Below are 15,452 nucleotides of genomic sequence, written 5' to 3'. Positions count from 1 at the left end.
AATAAATAAAATTAAAAAAAGAAGTGTTTACATAATAGTTCAAAACAGCAGGAGAATAAAAAGAACAGATTATTTTATAGTTTATACATTATTAGCAAGTGTGGCTAATATAACAATTAACATTATTAATTGATCAATTAATGAATTTCATAGAGTAACACTAGTTATTGCTTTGCAAAGCAAATACATTATTATATTTTTTTTCTCCAGTAATCTCATTTTTTCCACTGTTGTAAAGTAGTAATGAAAGAGAATTAACGGGGATCCCTGAGTGGCTCAGCGGTTCAGCGCCTGCCTTTGGCCCAGGGTGTGATCCTGGAGTCCCGGGATCGAGTCCCACATTGGGCTCCCGGGATGGAGCCTGCTTCTCCCTCTGCCTGTGTCTCTGCCTCCTCTCTCTCTCTATGTCTATCATGAATGAATAAATAAATAAAATCTTAAAAAAAGAAAGAGAATTAAAGAGATTCCGCATAAATTCCTCTCCTCCCTGTATATAATACTGGACCCTATATATAATTTTTTCTATGCATACCTATGATAGGCACAGTAATAATAACTAATAATAAAATAGAGCAATTGTAAGAATATACCATAATAAAGGTTATGTGAATATGGCCTTTCTCTCAAAATATCTTACTGTAGGGGCACCTAGGTGGCTCAGTCAATTGAACATCTGACTCTTGGTTTCTGCGCTCAGCCCCTAGTCTGAGGATTCTCTCTTTCCCTCTCCATCTGCCCCTCCCCCTACATGTGGGCGTGCTTGTGCTCTCTCATGTTCTCTCCAAAATAAATAAACAAATCTTTTTTAAAAATCTTACTGTACTGTATTCACCCTTCTTGTGATGATATGAGATGATAAAATACCTACATGGCGAGATGAAGTGAGGTGAATGACGTACGCACTGTGACCTAGCGTTAGGCTACTACTGACCTTCTGACATATTGTCAGAAGGATCATCTGCTTCCAGACCACAGTTGACCATGAGTAACTGAAACCACAGAGGGCAAAACAGTGGGTAAGGGGGGACTACTGTAATTCTTTGCATGGCAAAGGCCTATCTTGTTCCTTTGTTTTCTTTCATAAAACTAAGCTTGCCGTCCTTGTTAGTGTAGTGGTGAGTATCCCACCTGTCACAAAACTCAGCTAGAAAATGGTATACGTAGAAAGGAGTTTATATATCATCTAGTGTCACCCCTCACTTTCACTTGAAGAAATTTATCCTTAAGATAGTGGAAAACTCAGAATACAGCTCTTCTAACTCTAGTCCTCCACGCATTCCCCCCCACACACACATGTATGTGCTCACACACACAATCTTCCTATGCCTGCTGGTATTTTCTTTCGCTAAAGTAATCAGTTGTTTATACATAGTGGGGTTTCGTGGTGTCACCTTATTTCTGAGTATGAGCAGTGCCGTATGAGTTGGGAATACTCAGGTCATTTTCCACCTGCTCTACCTACAGCTGGCCAAGATCTACTCCTATGCACATGGATGGATGCACCAAGGTTGGAACTGTGGGGATTACTTCCCAGATGGCATCACCAATGGGGCTTCCTGGTATTCTCTCAGCAAGGGTAAGAAGAGTCCTGGGTGCAACAGTGCTGCAAGCTGAAGTGGAATAGGGTTCATTTCTCTTTCTAAATTATCATTTTTCTCAGGAAAACAATAGGAATACCATAGAATTGTGCATTCAAGTAGAGATCTGAGAAATGGAGAACTCTTAAGTTGGCATTTAATGTCATCTTGTGATTCTTTAAAATGAAGGTAGGGACACCTTGTGGTCCTTTAAAACTGGTGGTTTACCTAGTAGATTAGGGCATAGGAGGAAAATAATGAAGTCAGATGATGATTAAGACTGTGGCTGTAAGGGTAAATTGGGTTGAAACCCAGCTTGCCCATTTACCAGTTATGTGGCTTCAGGGTAATTACTTAACCTCTCTGTACTTCGGTTTCTCATCTGTGCTTTAAGAATAATAATATTTGCAAGGGCCTGGGTGTCTCTGTCGGTTAAGGATCTGACTCTTAATTTTGGCTAGGTTGTGATCTCAGGGTTGTGAGATTGAGCCCCACATTGGGTTGCATGCTGGAGCCTGTGTAAGATTCTCTCTTTTTCCCTCTCCCTCCCATGCTCTCAGGAAGGGAGGAAGAAGGAAGGAAGGAAGGAAGGAAGGAAGGAAGGAAGGAAGGAAGGAAGGAAGGAAGGAAGGAAGGAAGGAGGGAGGGAGGGAGGGAGGGAGAGAGGGAAGGAAGGAAGGAAGGAAGGAAGGAAGGAAGGAAGGAAGGAAGGAAAGAAAGAAATACTTGCATCATAATTTTGATGTGAATATTAAATTTAAAAATTACATAAAGCATTTGGAAATGCCTGGCTTATTAATGTTAGGATCTTTTTTTAAAGATTTATTTATTTATTAGAGAGAGAGAGAAAGAACACTAGCAGGGAAGGGTGAGAGGCAGAAAGAGGCAGAGAATCTCAAGTAGACTCTGCACTGAGCACCACGCCCAACCTAGGGCTTAATCTCACAACCCTGAAGTCATGACCTAAGCCAAAATCAGAAGTCAGATGCTTAACCAATTGAGCCGCCCAGGTGCCCTAATTATTAGGGTCTTTCTAGAAAAGACTATTTATTCATTTGAGAGAGTGAGAGCTAGAGTACAAGCAGGGGGTGGGGGCAGAGGGAGAGGGAGAAGCAGACTCCCCGCTGAGGGGGAAGCCTGACTCAGGCTTGAGCCCAGGACCTCAGGATCATGACCTGAGCCAAAGGCAGATGCTTAACTGACTGAGCCACCCAGACACCCCTATTGGGATCTTTTCTAAGTAGCGTGGAGCTATTTGCCTTACATAGCAACAGATGACCAAAGGAGCTAGCCTGGGCATCAACAGTTTCCCTGCTATGTGCTTGCTTTCTGTAGCCTGCCTGCCCGTCTCCTTTGAGCCTGAGTTTGCCATTGACATTGGCCATTGACAGCATAACAGAAACCCCCAGCAAGAGGTTTCTGTCTCTCTTTCTTGAGACTTCCCCAATACTGAAGGCCTTCCCCAACATTGGGGTTCACTGTCTATGAATTTTTGTAGATTGGGAACCTAAAGATAGGAACGCTGAAGCAGAAAGCCAGGTTCTTTTAGGCATCATGTTTTAGCAGCTATCTCTCCCATCCTTTCAAATATGACCTGGACAGAAAGATTACTAACAGAAAGCTCACTGTTAAGAGCTGAGCTGGGGCAGCCTGGGTGGCTCGGTGGTTTAGCGCCTGCCTATGGCCCAGGGTGAGATCCTGGAGTCCCTGAATCGAGTCCCACGACAGGCTCCCTGCATGGAGCCTGCTTCTCCCTCTGTCTCTGCCTCTCTCTCTCTCTCTCTCTGTGTCTCTCATGAATAAATAAATAAAAGCTTTAAAAAAAGAGCTGAGCTGATGGCTGGTTTTATGAAGAGTAGGGAAGAGGAAGGTTAGGGAGTCACCATGTACTGGGAGGTGATAGACATCTTGTGGCTGAAAACTTGCTTAAACACAAAGTGAGGAGATTTTGTTGAACTTTATCATCTTTATTATTATTATTATTTAGTTTGCATTAGGAAACCAATAGGTCCTTCCCCCGATTTAAAATATGAAATCTACTTTTCCAAATTGTACTTGTTTCTCCCTCCCCCTTCCCATCATCTGGGAAAGCATGGTCCAAGCTTCCACTGAAAATCATTGCCCTAAAATAAGTGATACAATTCCAAGATTATTCAGTTCATTAAAATGATTGTTACAACAGTGTGGTCTCTGGACCAGCATCATTAGCATCACCAAGGAACTCATTAGAACTGCAAACTGGCAGTAAGGGGTGGATCTTACCCCATACCTACTGAAACTTAAGCTAAGGAGGCCCAGCAACCTGTATTGGCTGGAAGACACAGCCTTCTAGATTATTCTGTTGCAGAGAGCAATCCAGCATAAGAGGTACAATTCTCCAACTTTCCTCATTCTATAGCTGCCACTTATGCTCATCAGCTTAGAGCAGGTAAAGTTGATTAGATGAATACTTTTTAACCCAAATACACTTGTGATATAAATACCACTCTAATAAATCAGGAACATATTTTTTAAATCATTAACTCAGAAGCTAAAAACAGACAAGCCTTAGATGGAAGAAAATTCCAGCTGCCTTCTGCTTTCTTAGGGGCCCATTTTTCTGGGTTAACTGTTCTCAGGTTAGTGCTGTTTTCTCAGATAGGAGGAGGAATGTGAAAGCAAGATATTCATCTTATCTCTAACCCCCAAGATCTGAAGAACATCATCATCCAAAGAGAAGATCTGTCCCCCTAGAAGCAGCACACTTGCCAAGTCTATTATCAAGGCACCATTAACAAGCAGACTTTGGAAATGCTATGAGGGTCAAGTCATACAGAGAGAGAGAGAGAGAGGCAGAGACACAGGCAGAGGGAGAAGCAGGCTCCATGCACCAGGAGCCTGACGTGGGATTCGATCCCGGGTCTCCAGGATCGCGTCCTGGGCCAAAGGCAGGCGCCAAACCGCTGTGCCACCCAGGGTTCCCCAAGAAGTGAATTTAAGGGATGAAATGAGGAAGAGAGGATGGGGATGACAAAAGGGAATTTGTAAAGAGAGAACATTACAGAATTGGGGAAAGATTTTATGGAGAGAAATAAATGAAGACCTAGAGGTAGAATAGAAGGTCATGGAGGGGGAAGCAAAGAAATTGTGATCATGGAGAGTTGTGGTGGGGCATTGGTGGGATCCTGGTTCTACAAATCTGCCACTGCCCTCTTCCCCTTAGGAATGCAAGACTTTAACTATCTCCATACCAACTGTTTTGAGATCACGCTGGAACTGAGTTGCAACAAGTTTCCTCGCCAAGAGGAATTACAGCGTGAGTGGCTGGGTAATCGAGAAGCCCTAATCCAATTCTTAGAACAGGTAAAATCCCATTCTTGAATTTTCCTGGTCATGGAAAGAGAACTGTTTTCTCATGACGGGCAAGGAATTTTGTGAGACTCAGTTCTGACTTTTACTTTGACTCCATACCATACACCTGGGCTTCTTTTACCAATCAGATTTATTCATTCAACATTATTAAGCAATTACCTGTCAGAAAGGGTACTATATGTTGGGGGGTTATGGGCAAACATATAAGGCTTATATGCCAATATAGAGCTTATATTTTAGTGAGGAGATATATACAATAAACAAAATAATAAAGTAAGTTTTAGAACATGTTAAATGCAAAATCCAATGAAGAAGGCCTTACAGAGAAAATGACATTTAAGCAGATTTAAAGGAGGTGAAAGAGAATCATGCAAGCTTTCTAGAGGAAAAAAGGCTCCCAGATGAGAATGCCACAGGCAATGAAAGACTGCAACAAGCAGTCATTAGGGAAATACAAATCAAATACTCATTAGGACGGCTTCCAATACAGTAAAAGACAGTAGCAAGCATTGGCAAGCATGTGGAGAATTGGAGCCCTTGTGTATTGTTGCTGAGAATGTGAAATGGTTCAACCACTATGAAAAACTGTGTGTAGTTCCTCAAAAATATAACATAGAATAGCCTTACATGATCCGGCAACTCCACTTCTGTATATAGATCCAAAAGAATGGAAACCAGGATCTCAAAGAGATACTCTCTATGTGCACTGATACTTGTGCACGGATATTAATAGCAGCATTATTCACAGTAGCTGAAAGGTAGCAGTAACTCAAGTTGCAACCCAAGTGTCCACTGATGGATAAGTGGATAAATGAAATGTGGTATAGACATACAATGGAATATTCTTCAACCTTAGAAAAGAAGGGAATTTTGAGATATGTTGCAGTGTGGAAGAACTCAGAGGAAATTATGCCAAAAGAAATAACCCAGTCACAAAAAGACAAATATTGTATAATTTTGCTTGCATGAGTAGTCAAATCCAGTGTCAAAATTTGCCTTAGATTTTCACAGTACCCACTTTGAGTGCTTTGTTGAGAAGAGATTGTCAGGAACAGGAGTGGGGAGAGACCAGCTAATTAAGGGACTCTTACCATAATCTTTGTGAAGATCAAATGCAAAAACCTATGATAAAGGGCTCTGAGGACTCCCAAAAAACGACCACATGTCTTATGGTCATAACTGTGCACTACAAACTTTCCTACAGGTCCACCAGGGCATCAAGGGAATGGTGCTTGATGAGAATCATAATAACCTTGCAGAGGCTGTCATTTCTGTTAGTGGGATTAACCATGACATCACATCAGGTAGGTGGCCACTGCTTAGTGGGGTGAGAAGGAAGCCTTCACGTCCTCACCTTTTCTCTAACATGATCAGGAGGCCAGTTTGTAAGCCAGTGAGACCAGTAAGGGTGGCAAGGACATTGAAGGTGGAGACAGGAGGAAGGAAGGATGATGGACATAGGGACAGTGAACTTAGGCCAGGACTAGGAAGATGTAACTTCTTTTTCAGCATTCAGAAGTCACTGCCCCATACAACTATGTTAGGGGTGTTTTCTGGGTTTGAGGTTATTGGTAGCTCACCAACCGGTGTGAAATGGGGTTGAAAAGAAAAGGACTATATAAAACTGACATTTAGTCTTGTCCCTGTCCCAGGCATTTCACTACATCTCCATCCAGGGAAAAGTTAGCAAGGTGCATTCTATAGGCTTGTTGCAGGGCAAGAGTGATGGCAGAGGCAGATCTCGGAAGTGAACTGAAACCTGCAATGCTACAGAATATCTCATGGTGCAGGTGTTGCAAACTACCCCAGACAAATTTGATAATGCACAACTCAGATTTTTTCTTTTTTTCTGATGTTTTGGTTTTAATGTAGAGCAGTAGCTTACCAATGCTCAGGGGTGGGTAAAATCTGTCTATCTCCCACGACCTCTATACAAGCAAGGCTCAGCCACATTTTATCACACTGATGCTTATTACCACACAGGCATCTTACAGTTCAGACTTATAGTCTGTTTAAACTGGATGAAATCTCAACTTAAAGGAGATAATTAATATTATTAAAGGTTGATCCCAGCACATCTTACATGAAAGTTTCATTCAAGGCAAAAGGAGCAACATCCTAAAGGCAGGATTCTCTATCCTCAGAGTCGAGCCTCAGACAGCCAGTATCCTCCATACCAGTGGCTGGACCCAAGACTGTTTAGGCATCAAATCTTGGGCATTCCTCTGAACTTCACAGTTTGCTAGATTTTTACACCTTAGTCATGCATAGACAGGGAATGTCTCTGAAACATTCTAGCCAATCAATATATATTGAATACCACTAATTCCACCAAGAAGAGCCCACTTTCGACACTCATTATGCTAAATTAACAAATTACTCATTTCACCATCAAAAAAGCTCATTGCCTAACCTTCATTATGCTGCTTAGAAGAGCATCTAGTGTGGATTACCTATAAAGATAGCTAAAGCCCTTGTAATAGCTGTATCTGGAATTGGGCCTTTCTGATATAATGCTAGCTAACCATTCCTGGCTGTAAGTCCCCAATTAAGAAAATGACAGCCCCTGGGGTATAACTTATACTACCCAATATGTGCATAATAACTCACTGCTTTTGCTAAAGTATTTTAAATAAATTACAGACATTTAATAGGGGACAGAGAAGAGACTTTCTTAATATTTATAGTCGTATTATTCTTAATTACATTTATTATTTCAATTATTCATTGTTGTACACTTAAAAGAAATTTTAAGGGCATGATCACAACTGATTCTAAAGAGATACAAAGGGCAGCCCCGGTGGTGCAGCGGTTTAGCGCTGCCTGCAGCCTGGGGTGTGATCCTGGAGAGCCAGGATCGAGTCCCACATCGGGTTCCCTGCATGGAGCCTGCTTCTCCCTCTGCCTGTGTCCCAGCCACTCTCTCTCTCTCTCTAAATAAATAAATAAATAAATAAATAAATAAATAAAATATAAAGAGATACAAAGTCATGAGCCAAAATCTATATCCTTGCCATAGAAAAATAAGCTTTATTTTGGTTTTATTTTCCCTTTTATTTATAAGGTGATAGAAGAAATATTAAAAATAGAATTCTCAAAATCAGAACTTTAGTGGTCATTTAGTCCAGCCCTCCCACTTAGTATAAGGTTACACACATACAACACCACTGAAGCTAGTTTTCAAACCCAGGGCCATGATGTCCATTAGTGTAGAGCCATGTCCATCAGTGCAGGTTGTGCACTGCACAACTATGTGGCTTTTCTGGAAATGCTCATTCATTCTCTACTTCAGTGCTCACAATTTCATAATGTAGCCCATTTCTTTTTTGATAACTCTATTTGTCACAGTAGTTTTGCTTCTGTCTAGCAAAAATCTTGATCCTACAATTTAAACTTATAGTTCTCGTTCTTATTTTTTTTTTTAGATAGATGTCATTTCTTCACAGTGGCTTTTCTAACATTGGAACAGAAGTCTCGTGTGGTGTCTTTATCATGCAAAACATTCATAGATCTTTCAACCTTTTTCCTAGTGACTCTTTCCTGGATTTGAGTTTGTTTTAAAATATAGAGTATAGAATTAAACACAATACTCTCAATACAGAGCAGTGTAACTCCTACTCCCTATGAGCTGAGAAGCTCATGCTCTTATTATATAAAATAGCCTAAAATTGTTTTCATGTTTCATCATGCTATTTTAAAAAATTAAGCTGTGGTCAGCTAAAACCCTCTGATGGTTTTTCATATCAAGGTCCCAAATGGCAGATTTCTAATCAGCAGACTGAGTTATATTCTTGTAACTTTTAGGTGACCATGGAGATTACTTCCGGCTCCTGCTTCCAGGCACCTACACTGTCACTGCCACAGCACCTGGGTTTGAGCCGGAGACAGTGACTGTGACCGTGGGCCCTGGGGAACCAAAACTGGTGAGTTAGGCTGACCTTCGCAGAGCACTGTAAAGATCACTTCCAACCTATTGCATGGTTCTAGTCTCTGCCATTCTTTCACTTAAAAAAAAAAAATCATTGCTCTCATATGCTTGTTTTTCTTCATTTTCCTATTATGCCCTTCCCCCTTCCATTTGGCTTTTTCTCTTTCTTCTGTTTAACATAGCATAATGATGAAAAGCACTATTTTCTTCTAAATCTGGCTCATTTGTCTACAGAGCTTGGACAAATTACCTAATCACTCTTCCTCAATTTCTTCCTCTGTAAATTGGTGATAATAGCACCTCCTTTATAAGAGGTTGGAATGAAAAAGTGCATATAAAGCATTTCGTTTACGTGACCTATACACTGAAACTCCTCAACAAATGCTGGTTTGTAAATCCCAGAGACCTTGCCCACTTACAGACACCCTAGGGTTGCATGCTTTTGTGCCATCAGCTGAGACTACCACCAGATGGCGTGCTGCCCCCTCCTGGTGCCCTGTGTGCCAGACTCTTACAGGCCACTCACCTAAGCCAAAGAGCCAGGGGCTCTCCAGTATTCAACTCTCTATGGCTGTCTTCCATAGGAAGGACGGGAAGCAAGGAGCTTTTTTTTTTTTTTTTTTTTTTTTTTTCAAGGAGCTTTTTGACCTACCAGCTGGACCTTTTCAGCTTTGGTCATATTAGAGTAGGATCTCAGAGCTAAAAAAGCTCAGAGATCATGGACAATAATCTTCAGGTTTCCCAAATGAGGAAAAGGTAATGAGGCAGTTCTATAGACCTTGTTACCCACAAGTCTGCTCTTCCCTAGGGCTTCCTCATTTTGTCCAGTTCCTTCTCTATACAATCCTAGAGCTTAGCCAACCCGCTCACCCACTCGCTCCTTTCCCTGTTAACTCTGTGCAGTAAAATACAGTTACAGGTACCATTTACTGAATGGTTAATATGTGGAAGACATGATATGAGAGCTTTCCAGAATGATCTCATTTAACCCTAACAACAGCTCTGTCAGAGGCCTGTAAATATTCCCATTTATGGCCAAGGAAACTGAAACATAGAGAAGGTAAGAAGTGTGTCCAATGTCACACAGCCAGTAAAGTGGAGCCACCACTGGAACCTCTCTTGGGCCTCCAGGGCTACCTTCTTAGCCAGTGTGTTACAGTGCCTCATGCTAAGCTTACAACCCGTGTTTGTAATCCATTATTTTAACACAAGGATTTGAATAAAGAGTTCTTTACATCCTCTGAAAAGTCTTCTGAAATTTCTAGATAGTTCCTCCATCCCTCTCCTCCCTCTATTCCTAGCTCCGACACATTATAAACTACTTCTACTTGTAGATGCAGGGAACAAAGAGTAACTGTGGCAGCCTGTTATCTGCTCTTCTCAGTTTCCCAACCAACTTTCTCCCCCCCACCTTTTTTTAAACAATAAATTTATTTTTTATTGGTGTTCAATTTACCAACATACAGAATAACACCCAGTGCTCATCCCGTCAAGTGCCCCCCTCAGTGCCCGTCATCCATTCACCCCCACCCCCCGCCCTCCTCCCCTTCCATCACCCCTAGTTCGTTTCCCAGAGTTAGGAGTCTTTATGTTCTGTCTCCCTTTCTGATATTTCCCACACATTTCTTCTCCCTTCCCTTATATTCCCTTTCACTATTATTTATATTCCCCAAATGAATGAGAACATACAATGTTTGTCCTTCTCCGATTGACTTACTTCACTCAGCATAATACCTTCCAGTTCCATCCACGTTGAAGCAAATCCCACCCCCTTTTTTTTTATTTAAAATCAACCTAAGGGGACGCCTGCATGGCTCAGTGGTTGAATGTCTGTCTTTGGTTCATGGCCTGATCCCAGGATCCGGGATCAAATCCCACATCAGGCTCCGAGCAAGGAGCCTGCTTCTCCCTCTGCCTAGTCTCTGCTTCTCTCTATGTCTCTCATGAATAAATAAACAAATCCTTAAAAAAATAAAACTAAAAATGAAATCAACTTAATTAACATATAGCATATTATTAGTGTCAGAGGTAGAATTTAGTGATTTATCAGTTGCATATAACACCCAGTGCTCATTACATCATGTGCCCTCCTTAATGCCCATCACCCAGTTAGTTACCCCATCTCCCCATCTACCTCCCCTCGATCAACCCTCGGTTTGTTTTCCTAGAGTTAAGAGTCTTATGGTTTGTCTCCGTCTCTGATTGTTTTATTTGATTTTTTCTTTTCCTTCCTATATGTTCATCTGTTTTGTTTCCTAAATTCCACATATGAGTAAAATCATACGGTATTTGTCTTTCTCTGATTGACTTATTTTGCTTAGCATGATACACTCTAGTTCCATCCACGTCATTGCAAATGGCAAGATTTCATTATTTTTGTTGGCTAATATTCCATTATTAACATATACCATATCTTCTGGGATCCCTGGGTGGCGCAGCGGTTTGGCGCCTGCCCTTGGCCCAGGGCGTGATCCTGGAGACCCCGGATCGAATCCCACGTCGGGCTCCCGGTGCATGGAGCCTGCTTCTCCCTCTGCCTATGTCTCTGCCTCTCTCTCTCTCTCTCTCTGTGTGTGACTATCATAAATAAATAAAAAATTAAAAAAAAACATATACCATATCTTCTTTATCCATTCATCAGTCAATACACATCTGGGCTCTTTCCATAGTTTGGCTATTGGGGAAATTGCTGCTATTAACATTGGGGTGCAGGTGCCCTTTGGATCATTATGTTTGTATCTTTGGGGTAAATACCTAGTAGTGCAATTGCTGGGTCATAGGGTAGATTTATTTTTAACTTTTTGAGGAACCTCCATACTGTTTTCCAGAGTGGCTGCACCAGCTTGCCTTCCTACCAGCAGTGTAAGAGTGTTCCCCTTTTTCCGCATCCTTACCAGCATCTGTTGTTTCCTGACCTGTTAATTTTAGCCATTCTCATGGGGTGGTGATATCTCACTGTGGTTTTGGTTTGTATTTCCCTGATGCCCAGTGATGTTGAGCATTTTTTCATGTGTCTGTTGGCTATTTGTATGTCTTCTTTGGAGAAATGCCTGTTCATGTCTTCTGCCCATTTCTTGACTGGATTATTTTTTAGGTGTTGAGTTTGATAAATTCTTTATAGATTTTAGATTCTAGTCCTTTGATAAGACATTTGCAAATATCAGGGCACCTGGGTGGCTCAGTCAGTTAAGCATCTGCCTTCAGCTCAGGTCAGGATCCCAGGGTCCTAGGATGAGCTCCCTGTTCAGTGAGGGGCCTGCTTCTCCCTATCCCTCTGCCCCCTTCTTGTGCTCTCTCTCTCTCTCTCTCTCAAATAAATAAAAGCAAAGCAAAACAAAACCCAAACAAAAAAAAATTGCAAACATTTTCTCCCATCCCTTTTTCTTGTTCTACCCAAAAATCAAATGACTGATCTGCAGCCACATGTGTGAGCCCTGCATTACAAGTGGTTTTCAGGGGATCCCTGGGTGGCGCAGCGGTTTAGCGCCTGCCTTTGGCCCAGGGCGCGATCCTGGAGACCCGGGATTGAATCCCACGTCGGGCTCCCGGTGCATGGAGCCTGCTTCTCTCTCCCTCTGCCTGTGTCTCTGCCTCTCTCTCTCTCTCTCTCTCTCTCTCTCTCTCTCATAAATAAATAAAAATAAAAAAAAATTTACAAGTGGTTTTCAAAGCCGGATGCAAACAACTGCAAGTCCACAAAAGTAATATATTCTACTTCAGAAGATTTCATTTCCTTTGTGATATAGCCTTTAAATAAATTAACATAACCTATCATTATGTCAAATATAACTCAGAAAGAAAAAAAAAGGTCTTTTGTATATAATTCCCAGATAGAAAAACAACTAAGAACCCATTTGTTAATCACAGTAGAATCTATCTCTCTTTTCATTTTTTTAAAATATTTTATTTTTTTACTCATGAGACACAGAGAGAGAGAGGCAGAGACACAGGCAGAGGGAGAAGCAGGCACCATGCAGGGAGCCCGACAACGTGGGACCCTGGTCCCCAGGATCACGCCCTGGGTTGAAGGTGGCGCTAAACCGCTGAGCCACTGGGGCTGCCCCTCTCTCTTCATTTTAAAGCAGAGACCATCTGGCTGGGGGGTGGGGGGAGATTATTTACTAGAGGCCTTTCATGTTACAGTTAAGACTCCTTCAAAGATCTTCCAGAGTCATCCAGTGTCCTCTTTGCTTTTCTCCACAGCCTGCCAGATGTCAGCCTCCATTCCTTTTCCTCTATCCCCTTATTTTGTTGCCTTCTCTCTCCCTCTCTCTCTCTCTCTCTCTCTCTCTCTTTCTCTTTCCTAGATCTCTGAATTACCATATACAAAATGATAATGATATAGTACAGTTTGCTCTGAGTTCCTCTACTTTGGGGAACTAGCAGAAAAGCTGGCTGTGGATTTTTGTGGAAGAGGCAGAAAATAACCCCATGGAGAGCTCTCTTGCCTATTTTTCACCTCCCAGCTGGCTTCAGCAGCTCAAATGGTTCCAAGAGCCTGAAAGCCAAGGATCCCTCAAGGGAGTGTGGTTAGAACACTGTGCCACTCCCTCTTCCTCGGATGGTTCCACAGCCAGCAGATACTACACTTGTCAGAATTATCTTTACATCTGCATGCTATGGCCAGAGGGGAAGTTTCAGTGTATTGCTGGAAAGGATGCACTCATTGTACATGGAAATTTGGAATTTAGGAATCCATCTAATAATCTGTATCATCTCTACTATCTATATTTTCAAGCATTTATGGCAGCAGGTTTAGATATGAAGGTCGAGGTATTCATTGGCATGCCAGAGCACAATGCCTGTGATTCACACATTGGCGTGAAGGGGATTATTATGGCACCGTCAATCATAGCTCCTGTCCTAAGTAGTAATATTAGTGAAATTGTTATTTGAGATGCAGATGTAATTTTCTTCTAATCCTTATAAAACAAATGTATATTAAGTTAATTCAGATATATATATATATATACATATATATATATATATATATATACATATATATATACATATATATATATGTATATATATATATGTATATATATATATATATATAGTGATGTATATATCGCTAGTGATTATGAACCACTTCTTGGAATTGTCAGCCACGCCTGATACTACCAGTGCTGCTGAAATCATGCTCCTTGGTCCCCTGCCCTCAGGACCTGGAACTGTGGTGAAACCAGGTCCAAACATGTTTTCCCCAATTTCAATTCCAGGGTATACGAAACTGACTACTTTACTTTCCTAGCGGCTGCTTTTTTTTTCTTCCAGGTTAACTTCCATCTCAAGAGAAGCATCCCTCAAGCAACCCCTACCAGGAGAGTTCCCAACTCAGGACATGAAGGCAGAGTCTTACCAAAGAAAGTGCAGCCCCGGGTCAGCTAGAAAAGAAGAGATGGAGATGAAGCAGCCCCAGAGAGTCCCTACTTGAAATCACCAGTGCTGGGGCCACACGTTAGAAAGGCTTGTTCCTGCTTTCCCATCAGATGAAGCTTTCTATTTTGTTATCTGGGACATATTTAAACATAAATATATTCAGAACAATTCAGAATGGTCTCTGTTTCCAGGGTTAGCCCTCTGTTGTGGCAGTGAATCCATTCAGCAGTATTCAGTTAAGATTTTCCTATTCTGGGGTAATGGTTTGGCTCCAGAAGTCTCCAATGCCAGTGCACACCGCATCTGGAGGCCAGTTCCGGCTGGTTGGCCACTCTACTTCCAGAGTCTATCATCAAGCCTGCAACATAGCAGGCATTCAAGGGAGATTTCTGAAGGAATGGCTGAAAGGCTGACATGATTCTTAATTGATGCTGTTCCCATAGCAAGACAAAGTGACCAAGTCTTCTGAAATCCCAGAGGGCTATTTCAACAATAAGCAATAGTTTCTCAATAAGAAAAGGATTTCATACACAAATGCCTAGATACTGCCACTTATTTTCATACATGGGCATTTTACACAACATGGAGCTTTCAAAACATTTTCTGGGTTTGTAAGTGTGATGTAAATGACTCTATGGAATGACTCTGTCCTGTCCCTGTGCCAGTGACACCCAGCAATGTCCACCTTGCTGAGTTCCCCAGAACCCATTTGTACTAAAAATGTTACTGAGGAAGAAGATGTTAGTAAAGATTTTGAAGAGATATGTAATCACAAGCACACAAGTTCATAACCTGCCATTGGGTATGTTGGGGTTCCTGCCCTTGGGGCTTGGTGAGGGTTCTTTGCCATGTACCCCGTTTCAGAGCCCTGCCTCGGTGAAACAGGGCAAGCTCCAGTTTCCTCCACTTGTTCCACATCCCCTCACTCTGTCAACCTCCCCCACCCCGGCCTCTGACTGACTGATTGTCTGACTAACATTGAATTATTTTGCTCCTTTCAACAGATATTCCCACACTTATCAGAAGACAAAAGGTGCCTTAGCTGTGACAACCGCCCTCTTCAGGAGGCCTGTCAAGACTAGGATTAACACATGATTTATTTTTCTGTTACTTTAGCAATCTCTCAATCTGTGATCAAAAGGAAAACAGAAAAAAATCTATTTTTTCTCATTTAAAAAGAGAATACTCTCCTCAGATGATTTTTTTAAAAGATTGAT

At 41.7% G+C, this 15,452-nt stretch overlaps 1 protein-coding gene across 3 annotated transcripts in view; it reads left to right on the top strand.

Moving 5' to 3' along the window:
• CPN1 (carboxypeptidase N subunit 1) overlaps positions 1–15,294 on the top strand; it is a 32,081-nt gene extending 16,787 nt beyond the window's left edge. Inside the window, exons 5-9 of one of the 3 annotated variants that reach the window (XM_055300497.1) lie at positions 1,465–1,576; positions 4,780–4,919; positions 6,133–6,232; positions 8,733–8,851; positions 14,131–15,290. In XM_055300497.1, the coding sequence (XP_055156472.1) occupies positions 1,465–1,576; positions 4,780–4,919; positions 6,133–6,232; positions 8,733–8,851; positions 14,131–14,244 (585 nt within the window). In that variant the 3' untranslated portion in view covers positions 14,245–15,290. Of the gene's footprint in view, positions 1–1,464; positions 1,577–4,779; positions 4,920–6,132; positions 6,233–8,732; positions 8,852–14,130 lie in introns of all 3 variants that reach the window. The other 2 variants (XM_055300496.1, XM_055300498.1) reach the window with 2 other exon arrangements.
• Positions 15,295–15,452: the final 158 nt, after the last annotated feature.

Source organism: Nyctereutes procyonoides, unplaced genomic scaffold (assembly GCF_905146905.1).
Source record: "Nyctereutes procyonoides isolate TBG_1078 unplaced genomic scaffold, NYPRO_anot_genome, whole genome shotgun sequence".
In the NCBI taxonomy this organism is placed as follows: domain Eukaryota; kingdom Metazoa; phylum Chordata; class Mammalia; order Carnivora; family Canidae; genus Nyctereutes; species Nyctereutes procyonoides.
The sequence above is the reverse complement of the archived record's forward strand: the minus strand, read 5'-3'. Positions and strand labels throughout refer to the sequence as shown.